The following is a 12,682-nucleotide window of genomic DNA, read 5'->3' as shown; positions in this document are numbered from 1 at the left end:
CGTTGTGGTGCGCTTTTGATCCATGGCGCTTTTGATCCATTTTAACGTGTCAGAAATATAGATGCAGAGTTTCCTTCTGAATAGAAAGGTAAGTGATAAGGCTGCCGTTTGATTATTCTTTAATCCACATTGATTTAAATAGAGAAATTCAGTGCACTAAATTAAGGAAAATAACAAGGAAAGATTGTAGCTTTCTGAAAGAAATTGATGGAAGGGGAGGGCGCCAGGAAAGGCGTTAGCATTAGCTACACAGAGGGCGAAAAAACACAAAATTTACCTAATAGTTGAGCGATTCAAAATTTAATGCTTGCATTAGAAGGGATATTGTAAGGTACGTCAAACTAAGAAACACTCGAGACAATATTTTGTTCAAAGCATAACAACAAATTGCAATTCGGGACTGTGTAAAGTAAAGGTGTATTGTCTTAAAACCTGTTAAAACCAACTTTAATACTGTCATCTATTGAAATAAAACATTAAATTAATACTTTAGGTCGAATGATATATTTGTAAGGCAAATAACGATATAATGATAATGGTGTTGGTCTATTACGTTATAAAGCTTTAAGCAAAGAAATGAAAAATGTGATGATTCAATAACAAATGAAGATCACACCTGTGTCAAACTAAGTTGATTTCAATATTTAAGTGAGAATATCATATGCAAATTCTGGTGTTCTCTTGTCAGGTGCTAAGACCACGCTTCGGGAAGATGGCCGCGGAGTTTGCATGGCAGGGAAAGAGCTCCGGTAAAATTCGTCTTGGAAGACGCGTTACGCACGTTTTCGGTGGTGAGTCGCACTTAACATTGTCCTTTATATAGTGGTTACTATTTAAACCGAACGTATTGTAATGAAGTGAAGCTAAAACACAGAATGGTGTCAAGTATTTGTGGCGCCCGGGTTCCCTGGGTTTAAACCTGCACTTAATAAAACGGCCGTTAAGGGGCGCTTTTTCAAAGCCGCTTTTTTCAAAGCCTTTTACTGTTTTAGTTCAGTTTATTCACCTTTTACTGCCTTATTTTATCAATATGAGCCTTGCTTAAATGTTGTTTAACTGATGTTTGAAATGCATTTCATGTGTTGTGACGGTACCTGTTAAGAAATTATTGTATTTCAGGTCTGATTCAATTTGCCATTGGCTAATGTCTAGTATCATGGTGTTTCTTCTGTCAACTTGTCATATTGATTGTTTTGATGTGCTATATTATTATGTGATATGTATTATGTCTAATTTTCTATGGTCATGATATTCTATGTGTACCTTTTCTTGAATGTTCTATTAAACAAAGCTTAGCGCAACTCAAACCCCAACCCAAATCGAGTTTTCAGATGACTTTTGCAATGTATGATGCTCTGTGAGTAGTTATATTTAGCCTGTGATCTTTCTTTACACCTTAGGCTTGACATTGTGGGACTTGTCAGCTATCCTGTGTTCCTGTCCACATTCTTGGAGGACCCGCCTGTGTTTCTGAGGAACCTGTCACCTTCATCCACGAGACAAGAGAACATGACGGACTTGACTGTGAGTCTACTTTCATTTATGAACTCTTTCAAAAATAGGGTCTGCATGCCGCGATGCGTAATCAGCTGTTTTAGTTTTGCACAACGGGATGCCGGGTCGTTCTATTCACCATTACATGTAATGTGTGTAATAAAACATCCAGCCTGTACAATTAAGTGAAGCGTAATACGGGGTCGTCGCTCTGCAGAATTTCGCACCTAATTGCTACTGTTTGCATAATTTAAAGTCGAACAACTCTGATTTAATGTCAAGTGTAAATCGTGGTCACTGCCTTACAAAAGTTAGTGTGCTAAGCGTGATTGGGACCTTCCATGCCGACCCTTAAAAATGACAATGAAAGATCTTGGGATTAAGGGCATGTTTGCGATCCTCTGAATTTTTTGTTCTAAATGCCATTGTTGAAACTCAGCTAGGCCTGGCCCTCCCTCAGCGTCTATTTGTTGTCATTTCTGAAAGAGTTCACATTCCTAACTAATACCTAGCTTAAGGTTGTGACTAATATTTTATTGCAAATATGATGGAGAACACAGTACATTTTCCTATTGAGGAGAGCACTTTTGATAATTGTTTCATTCTGTATAGCAATGGGATATGTTTTCAACAGCATTTGTGATCAAACTGTTTTCCCTGATATCTTCTTCATTATGATCCACATCCACCCTTTTAAAAAACATTTCTATTACGACAATTGTCCTTCATGTGACTATATAAGAAAAAAATCTATATAGTGACACTAAACAATCGATAAAGCAACAATTACCAATGTTAAGGCAAATAAAAGCATTCAAAATGGAAAATTACGATAAAATGAAGAGACATTTCATAATGATCATGAATTCTAGCTGTAATGTTTACTGGTGAAGATAACATGCACAGTCAAGATTTAGCATTTGTATCTGACAAAGTTTTCTGATTTTTCAATGTCACAATGACAGTGCAAATGCATTTGTAACTTTCAAGGAAGGTCCAGAATATAGTCTGTTCAAAACAACCACAAAACTTTAATTTGATTCCCTCTTTTTAAAGTCCTTTAAGTCTGAAAAAAAATTATCCTGAAGAAATGACAATCTACATGATGTAGCAAGCAATTACTAATTTAAAAACAAAAAAAAATAAAACATTCAAAGATGAATAATGCAATTTTAAGCACTCAACACAGTCAAACATGGTTAAAAATTAGATGAAACAAAGACATTTTTGTGATGATCATGATCAAATGAACAATTCTTTGATGAATCATAATATCCACTCTGACTCGGAGTGATCTAAATCTCTAAAATATGTATTATACTATAAACATGTGATTTTACATGCTATTATATTTCCACTGCAACATGCTTGCAATTATGAATTTGCAAAAGGCATACAATAAACATACAAATCTAGACCCTGATTTACCTAGAATTGTATGTGTTTGTCTCTGGTTGTCAAATAACAAGCAGGATTATTCATATTAACAAAATATACAACACATTATAGGTGTTCCACAAACTCTTTTGAAGCAATGAAGGAGTCGATTTCTGGGGAAATACTTTTGGTCTCATAATGACTGTTGGAAATATGTCCTATTTCTTTACAGAAAATAGAAAAGGCAATGTTGTGCTTTCTTTCTGTAGAGTGAAATGTACTACAGGTAAGCTGTGTGTGATGTTTGAAAGGGAATCAGCAAAACAAAACTCTTTTTGCAAGGATTAATAATTACTTATAATGTAGCTGCTTTCTACATTTTTGTAACTTTTAATGTAGCAAAGTTACAGAAAGTTTAGGTAGTATAACTAAACAGTACTTAAAGTGATAGGTTGATAAAAGTCCAGTGACCAGCAGGTATGGTCTTGACAGTGGGTCAGGATCTCTTTTCCTGGTCCCGGTGGTCTCTGCAACAGATAGAACATTTAATACGAGGATCACATACTTTAAAGTGACTTTCTGAGTTAAAAGTAGTGTGCTAAAAATCCTGACCACCACAAACAAGTACAAACAGGTGTCTCCTGAATTTCTGCAAAGTTCCGTGTTGTACACGCTTTTAAAGTAGTCCATTTTTGGCAAATTTTCGGGCAAAAAATTGCAGGTAAAATGATACATAACTGTAGATAGAAAGTTGAGTGAGAGGTTTTATATGAAGTTGACATGTTACGTAAAAAAGCTTCCTAATTGAAATGTAGCCTGTGTTTAAGGTACAGAAGTTCAGGCAGTCAGTAGACAGTTTTCAGTGTTAAAGTGTGAAAATTTGGGAATCAAAGTAGTCTAAAAGAAGAGCTTTTGTTTTTGCTGATTCCTTGTGAAGTCTTTTCCCGCAAAAAAAACCAACTAATTGGCACTCTCACCTGGTTAATTAATTGGATTAAGTTTTCCCGCCAAAAAACTTAGTATATAGAGCACTCTAACCTTGAACTTGTGCCCCCCTCCCCACTCTTCCTGCCCACCTCCCACACTTCTTCCATAACTCAGAGTATGTTAGTTACACTGTTCTCTGGACTTCTTCGCACATGTAGTCACCACACTCACTTGGTTCATCGAGTGCAGTTTTTCCACCACCTAGACTTAGGAATAATCTCTGGGTCTCCTGGTCAGTCAATTGCACTGGTATACTGATGTGTCGAAGCATCAATGTCTCCGAAAAGACATCCCCCGGGGAGTACACTTAGTGCATTGACCGACCAGGAGAGCGAGAGATTATTCTAAAGTCTAAGTGGTGGAAAAACTGCACTCGATGAACCAAGTGTTTGTGTAGCAGAGTGTGGTGACTACATGTGCGAAGAAGTCCAGAGAACAGTGTAACTAACATACTCTGAGTTATGGAAGAAGTGTGGGGAGGTGGGCAGGAAGAGTGGGGAGGGGGGCACAAGTTCAAGATTAGAGTGCTCATATACTAAGTTTTTTGGCGGGAAAACTTAATCCAATTAATTAACCAGGTGCAGGTGCCAATCAGTTTTTTTGGGGGCGGGAAAATGGACTTAACTAGGAATCACTATGGGATTAATGTGGCCTGCTAAGTTCTTTGACCAGACAATTTAAGTGCAAACAAAGGGCAAACAAATCAACAATTTTCAAGAGCTATGAAATAAATGTGACCGGCTAAGATACTTTTTGGGCAATTTGGCTAAACTATATGAAAACTTCTTCCTTGACACTAAAAAAAATGAATTCAGCATAACAACGTGGCATTGAAAGGGCCGACTAAGATACAAAGTTTTTTGGCACGAGAATTTAGAAGTGGACGGGTCAAAAGCAACAATTTTGGGGTAATTTGGCATTCCACTATACGATACAAAGAGGATAACAACGTGGAGTTAATTCAAAGCTTTTTGGTGGGAGAATTTAACTGTGTATAGGTCCAAAGCGACAATTTTGGGGCAAATTCAACAGTTTACTAAAATTTTGTCAGTGATGCTAATTTACATGAATTCAGGAAAAATAGGTGGAATTGAAGTGGCCGACTAAGATACTTTTGTTATAGAGGTCCAAAGTCACAATTTTGGGGCAATTTGGCATTCAACTAATAATAATATACGATACAAAGAATTTTTCAGTGTCCTTAATGTCATCGAATTAAAGATGACAAACGTCAAATGGCTCCTCACCTAAAAAGAGCTTGCCGACCCTCAGAGTAGAGTGAACTGAGCAAAAGAGAGTGCATTGTGTGTGCATATGGAGTGTTGTCATGTGTTAGTAAGGAAACATACTCACACCTCCCCATCTTCTTTTACACACTCAGGTTGAGATCTGTCAACAAAAGTCTGGTGACTGTCCTTCCTCCTGCTGCAGTCCAGTCTCCGGATCATCCACAATGTCATCTTGAAAACAGAAAAACAAAAGTCAGCAATTGGCCCTCCTAAGAAAATGTTTACAATGATCACACCAATTTTATCACAGATTTTTGCAGAAAATCAATAAAGCACAGCACTCTGGGGAAAATTTTTAAATTTAAGTCCGCCTGGCATCCTTTCATACTCCAAATACATTGTGGTATGGTAGGAGCCACAACCTTCAAAATACTGGGCTGGTTTATAACTCAAACAATGAATTTTCATCTTTAAATCAAATCACTGCATGGATAAATAGAAAAGTTGTGACAGTAACAACAAGGAAGACAAGGGCTTTCTTTATGTGCCAAAATGTGAGCATATTTTTTTGGAAATCATTAAAAAAATCAAGCAGGCAAACCTGAGAACCAAGAAAGACCATTAAATTGGTGTGGTCTAAGATTCACTGTAAATTACGATTTTTCAGTCCTTTCGTATTCAGGGTTTTCACGGTCACTTCTGTGCCACAAACTTATCATAACCGTGAACAAATAATTTTCCAACTCTCTTTTTCCTACACCTGCCACCTCCACAAAGTGATTTACAGTAATTTGTGTATCACCAACTGCAGGAAATATTGCCTGCAGCAAAAATTACTTAAGTTACATAACTGATGTACTTATAGCTAAATCTGATTACATTTTACAAAAAAGAGTATGTAACCGACCACAAAAAATGTTTATATTCAATACAGACAAAACTGTCACTGATGGCACTATGTAGGTTATCTTCGTAACATGTCAACCTTTCAAATGTATGTTTGGAAATACAAACTTACCAGTTCAATGTCTTGGTGGTCTTCTGTGCTGTGCCTCAAATTTTCTGTGTCTTCAAGTCAACTGGTTTGCTAAGCCCTCATTTGGTCTGCATTGGACAGGAGTCGTCGGTCATCACTGGTTTCTCTCAGTCAGCACAGGAACGTCAGGACACACCTACATTTAATAAGGAAAGGAAATAATTAGTGGGATGCAAAATTTGTCCACTCAACACTGACCATTAAATGATAGATAAGAAACTTGAACAACTGAACTATCCCTTTGCTTGTCATTGATAAATAAAAAAATCCAGGCTATGTGTTATTTCTTTAAAGTCACAGTGACTGTAATTCTGACATATTAGCAACAGAAAAAAGTTACCAAGTACTACCACTATATACAGACATAACAAGTTACACACTTTCCTCAAATGCTCCAAGCAAGTGGAATTTGCAAAATGTAGAATTAAGATTTTTCTCACCTGATCTTCTTCTTGAGCCTTCTGGGGTTGCCTGGTCTGGTATGGTCCAATCCAGTCTTGTCAGATTCAGACAGGAATCATCACTACTGCATCAGTCAGCAGCCACCTAACGAATAGTATAGAGACATTAGAAATAACACAATTGGGTAAAATACCCAAAAAATGCAACTTGGAAAATGCAGGATTCAGATTTTTTCCCACCTGTTATTCTTCTTGGGTCTTCAAATTGCTTGGTCTTTGGCCCAGTCTTGTCAGGTTCAGACAGGAATCATCACTACTGCATCAGTCAGCAGCCACCTAACTATGTAGAGATACCAAGTTACACACTTGTCTCAAATAATCAAGTAAATGGTACGCAAAATGCAGAGTTCCAATTTTCCTCACCTGGCCTGATACTCCTTTATCCGATCACCTGGTGCCTCTGCCATCACAAGTCTGATCTCATCTGGACAGGAACACTTGCAGAGCTGGCAAACCCTCAGCACACAGCTAACTACAGAATCACATGAAAACAAGGTCAAGTTACAAGGTGTTATCAGCCCTGTCATACACAGACAATAAAAAAGCTTAACAACTACTATTAGACCAGAAACTTTTGATGCCATTCTTGAAGAGCTTAAAAGTCATGTTTTAAACATACATGTACAGCTAGCACACAATCACCTAACTGTATAAAGAATAATCAATTTAGGGTATTGATGAGAAAAATTGTACCCAGGAGGAGACTTGTAATATAACAACTTTTAAGACTTGATTAGTTGCTATGCATTTGTAGACACTCAAGGGTACTCTGTACAGTTGGTTTGGTTTAACACAATGTCATGTATGTGAATATATGTATTACACTAACTTTACACATGTAACGTTAGAGGGTTTTTTTTTGGCTTCATACAGTTGAGAGTGTTCGATGTTTATTAGTTGCTTCTACGAATAAACAAAAAACAAATCAGATGCATGTAACAACATTACAGAATTCCTACCCAATACCTAAAATTATTGAAGGTAAAAAAACAGACTTTAGGACAAAAGATGAGGATTTTGGGGTTGACACAAACCTGAATGTTTCAAGTAACGTTACATGTTTTTTTAATCAGGAAGAAAGGATGGCAAATCCAAGAAACAAGTTTAAGTGGTGTTTCTTTGTCATCCCAGCCAAATGAAGAGAAATGTTGCATGCATATCGATAGGCAAAATTTCGTTTTCCATGAGGGAAATTCCCACAAATATTCTACCCATGTTTCCTTTCTGTTTCACAGATATGAGGCAAAATTATTAGACCAGGTATACAAAAACAAACGTCAATTTTTTTTCTCTTGAAAATTTAACTCAAGAGTAGCAATACCTAACTGTGATATTCTGGGAGAAGACGTGAAGAGTGAATATCACAGTGAGATATATTGAAACAACAACGACCCAGAACTACACAAAGCATTCTCAAAATCACACAAATTTACCACGAATATACCGAAACGTGTATGTTGTTATCAGTTTGCGGGAAATAAATTCTACGGCACGGCTTGTTGCCTTACCTTGTGAAAACTCTGCCCTCCCCACGACCACGCCGTCATCCTTCGGGCGCCATTTTCTCGTCTTCTCCAAAATCCACCACGTCAGGAAATCCGCAATTTCTTCGCCCTAAAATCCAGAAAACGACACAACTCCGCCGTAGAAACATCCCCGAAGATTTCTTCTACAAGTTAGAATGAATGTTTTTCGAACTGGAAGCCGAAAATTTACCAAAAAGTTGACAAATAATTCCTGGTCTTCCCCGCGTGGCTCCAACAGACGCAAACTTGAGTGGACTGTACCACTGTGACACAGCTGTGTACAACACTCGCGGCTGGTCTAATTTACCCTGATAAACCACAACTACATTACCGCCAAAAATCAATCCCCACAGAAAAATAATGTCTCTCTGCTCAAAATTTCGGACTAGTTTGTGTCAAAATAACACACAGGCAGTGTCAGCAGCAATACGTATATTCAATTTGGTCAAAGTATAGTAGCCGGAATCTGCTAATTCAATCAGCTTCGGCACCACATGTTTCTATGCAAACGGTACCTGTCCTTGGTGCTGAACGCCATCCTCATAGTAAAACACACAGTATGTAACGTTATGGTGAAAATCACACGCGCGCGCTCGCTTTTTGAGCTTACTAAAGCTGACCAAACCTCGTTGAAAAATGGTCATATAATTGAAAACATAATAATAATAATAATAACCTTTATTGTACAGTCATTTTAAGTACAGATTCACAGATGAAATAGGTAATAACCATAGTATTTCACACTATTCGCCTGACATCGTGCTTACTGTGGAGCAAGAGGGTCTCTTATATACTTATGCGGAATGTTGCAAGGATACGCCCAGGAATCTGGTACTGAGGATAATGAATCATTTACGGTCAAAGACCGGTCAGCATTGAATCTTGGTAACGTCCACATGGGCACATCGACACTCCACCTCTGTCTACTGTGGTATTGTCCAAAACTTTCCAAAACTTTTACTTACAGCACATTAAAAAGCTTTGTATAGGGCCCTGCGACTCCTGCCCATTCATCTGAGGGCCGGTCACGAGAGGCTGGAACTTGAAGCTTGCTCCTGACTTGGAAAGGGACATTTCTGGTCTACGTGGTCCAACTTTGTCCTAACTCGTTCCATCACCGATCCCTACGCCGCCATCTTGCTTTGTGACGTTTAAACTGTGATGACGTAGATGGTCACCAGAGGCGGGTCACCAGCGGCGGGTCACCAGCGGCGCAGTCACCAGAGGCGACGAAAGGATGGAGACTTCCCCAGATGTCAGAATCCGATCTGCACGAGTCAGTGGGGACCGCTAGCGATCCAGCTGGATGCGAGTTTTCCTGCAATGGTAGATTCAGCCGTTTGGCGACGCTTTTTTGATCGTGTGTAAAATGCACATTAAAGTAACCAGGAGTAGACATACACATTTTAGATTAGTTGTACTTTGTTACATGGGTATATAGCAAACATTCTAGCATAAATCCAATTCCATCTATTTTATTAGTTAGTCTCACCTTCAGGTTCCTGTTGTTAGTGGGTCGTACGGGATCACCAAATGGAAGTCAAGACTGGTTTCTGCCGGTACCAAGCTCCATGTGAGAGTGACTAGAGGGGCTCATGCCCTCTCCGCCGACAGGTACACAGGACAGGGCAGGTCTGTTGTAAGTGAGAGAAGGAAGACTTTCAAATATGTATCTGTTTGGAAAACCTTTCTTGTTGAACTATATATCACTTATTGTGGCAAGGAACAGAAATAAAGGACAACAGGTGAATCTCTACCTTATATTCAGACGAGTATATATAGAAATTTGTAAACTTTCAGTAATTTTCAGTACTATATAGGTATACCCATGTTCAGGCCACAGCAAGTGATTTTTATGGAAGACATCAGCGCGCGCATTAATTTTCGCCTGATTTTGAAAAAAAACAACACGAAATTATGTTGCCTTCTGACAGTGGTCACCATGCCGAAAATGTGCAAAGATGTCTGTTCCCATGCCGGAAGGTGGATGGCAGATGACTAGGAAGAGTGGAAACAAGAAAAGGCTCTGATTTAATGTTTTGTTTCTTACTTTGATGCAGTGATATGTGATGCCGGCTGTGTATATGTATTGTTCCCACTGAATCAAAACCATTTGTACAAAGATTGAGTCAAAATTCGAGAATGTAAGAACCTTGTTTTTTCGGGCCGCCTTGTTTTTTTTTCGCCCGCTCGCATTAGATTTGGAATCTGCAGAGGATGTCATCCATAAAATTTACTTGCTGTGGCCTTAGTCAAACGTTTAACGCTTACAGTTGTGATCCATCCAAGGAGAGGACAGCACGTGACCAACCCTCTCAGATGTCTCAGCGTCCTGGTGACGTCGGTCTGTCCGGCTGGACGTAACGTCATCACCAGAGGGTCGACGTCACCATCACGTCGTCCTGACGGCCGTGTGACGTACCACGTTCGGTCAAATATAACCACATCTTCGTCCTCCAAGTCTCTCTGGTCTACCTTGTTGAACTCTTGCGTTTTTTCTCTCCTGAGAACATAAGTATTTTAGACTTCCAAATATCTTTTTTCTGTTTTTCAACTTTACAACAATGTTGTTTCTCACCGTTATCTCATCGCGATGTTTTGTACTCATAGCTTTAACCGAACGGTTTTTACACTCGGCTAAAGCGTGAATTACTATCTAATCTGCTTATTCTATTTTGCTGTTTACACAAAGACATCACATGAATGTCGACTCGACTCCAATCCAATCCTAGACGTTATAATATACGTTACAACGAGTCTCTACGTAATGTCCTTGGTTACAACGATCGGCCTTACTATTTGTTTACATACACTAAAATATATGAGTGTTTGTAAATTCAACCTGTTATACCAGTAACGCCCCTATACCTACCAGGGACAATTTACAAGAATGTAGATACGGGGGAAGACTTACTTCGAATTCGTATTTTCCTCAGTCTCCTCGTCATTGACAAGTTCCTCTGTGTCCAGTCGACTGTAGAAGTGGAAAAACTTTGCCAAACCGTCCTGCAGAGATTTGGTCAAAGCTTCACTCCCGGGCATTTTGGCTGTGCAGTGTAATATGCACACTCAGCGACAAGGAAGGAATTGTACGACGGTTGTAAACCACGATACACCTGCAGAGTGTCTATTATACTCCTCCATGCTCACCCAGACTAACCACACAACGCTCAGAATACCAGAAAATCTGTTCCCTTCATTCAAAAAATGAATATAACTAACGCACTATCCGGTAAACTAGGTACAGAGTCTGAAGTAGCACAACTTCTGATTGTTTGTCGGCCATGTTGGTTTTGCGGTATGTGTATAGTTTGTGGATGTTCCAGTCTATAGGACGCCCTCGAGGCATGGAGTGTGCGACGAATGGTGATAAGGGAGCGGAAAAGAACAACAGACTGTGTCTTCACAGATGTTTAGACTTGTTGAAGTGTTCACGAATGTGAAGGTCTAGCGTAATGGCCGTTTGTAATGTGCAAGTCTATAGGGCTCGGAAACCGCACTTTTTGAACAGCCATGTCTCTATTTTACGATTAGGTACTAGTAGTATTTCATGGTGCTACAGCACACGAGAAGTTCTGTGTTATTTTGCAAACTTGATCACGTTTTGGTACAAAACTATACAAACAAGCAAGTTATCGGCTCGCGCTCCCTCGAGAAAAACATTCTGTCAACAGCAGTTCTAGATGGATCCATAGCTATTAGAGCTTGAAGTATCGAAATTAGGAAGCCATTTAGCTCTCCTGGCCTAACCACTCAGGCGGAAAGGAGACGCTCGACCTCTTTGAGAACGCAAGTTGACTGAAAATTGCCGCTTCCACGTTCGCAAATGGTTGTTTTCGCCCGCAGCGAGAGTCATCATCACGCCGTGGAAACTTGTTTTGATCGTCCGTCTGGTGCTATGGTAACCAAAGACAAGGACGGGAATGTCAAGATGATGTTGTTATGATCTATCTTTTCCCCGTAACCAGGTAGTAAACATGAAGAGGACAGAAGACTTCATCGATCAAAGAGTACATGTAAATGCATTAGAATCTAACACTATAATTGCATTCATGGAGTACGTGCAATATAATCACGCATCCATGGCAACCTCTGTGAAAGTACACAGCAAAGGATATGGCGGCACTTTTTTATCGTCGCCGGCAGGTTAAGATTAACAAGTTTATCAGGAGTCTACCTTTGTGTGTCTGTGTCTGCGCGCGCGCGTGGGGGGGGGGGGGCGGGCGTTACGGTACACACACACACACACACACACACACACACACAGCACTCACACACAAGTACACACCTTGAACCTTGAACGTGGACATCAGCGATGTCGTCACGGAGAACACACACAAGCACACGCAAAGACAGACAGACAGACAGACAGACAGACACACACACACACGGAGAGAAACACACAGAAACATGTACTAGTATATAGAAACACACACAGAAACACATGCACAGATACACAAACACACAGAGAGACAAACACACAATACAGTAACACACACACATAGACAGAAACACACAGACAGAAACACACACACACAGACAAACACACACACACACACACTCAGTAAAATG

At 39.4% G+C, this 12,682-nt stretch overlaps 1 protein-coding gene across 1 annotated transcript; it reads right to left on the bottom strand.

Annotated features, from left to right (window-relative positions):
• Nucleotides 1–9,703: 9,703 nt before the first annotated feature.
• Nucleotides 9,704–11,388, bottom strand: LOC109468043. The gene is made up of 3 exons (XM_019766303.1): nucleotides 11,025–11,388; nucleotides 10,348–10,613; nucleotides 9,704–9,744 (listed from the first exon to the last, which is right to left on the bottom strand). Exons 1-3 carry the CDS (start codon nucleotides 11,150–11,152, stop codon nucleotides 9,704–9,706), a joined length of 435 nt encoding a protein of 144 aa, XP_019621862.1. The 5' UTR covers nucleotides 11,153–11,388.
• Nucleotides 11,389–12,682: the final 1,294 nt, after the last annotated feature.

Source organism: Branchiostoma belcheri, unplaced genomic scaffold, assembly GCF_001625305.1.
Source record: "Branchiostoma belcheri isolate BF01 breed outbred unplaced genomic scaffold, Haploidv18h27 scaffold1, whole genome shotgun sequence".
NCBI classification, from domain to species: domain Eukaryota; kingdom Metazoa; phylum Chordata; class Leptocardii; order Amphioxiformes; family Branchiostomatidae; genus Branchiostoma; species Branchiostoma belcheri.
The sequence above is the reverse complement of the archived record's forward strand: the minus strand, read 5'-3'. Positions and strand labels throughout refer to the sequence as shown.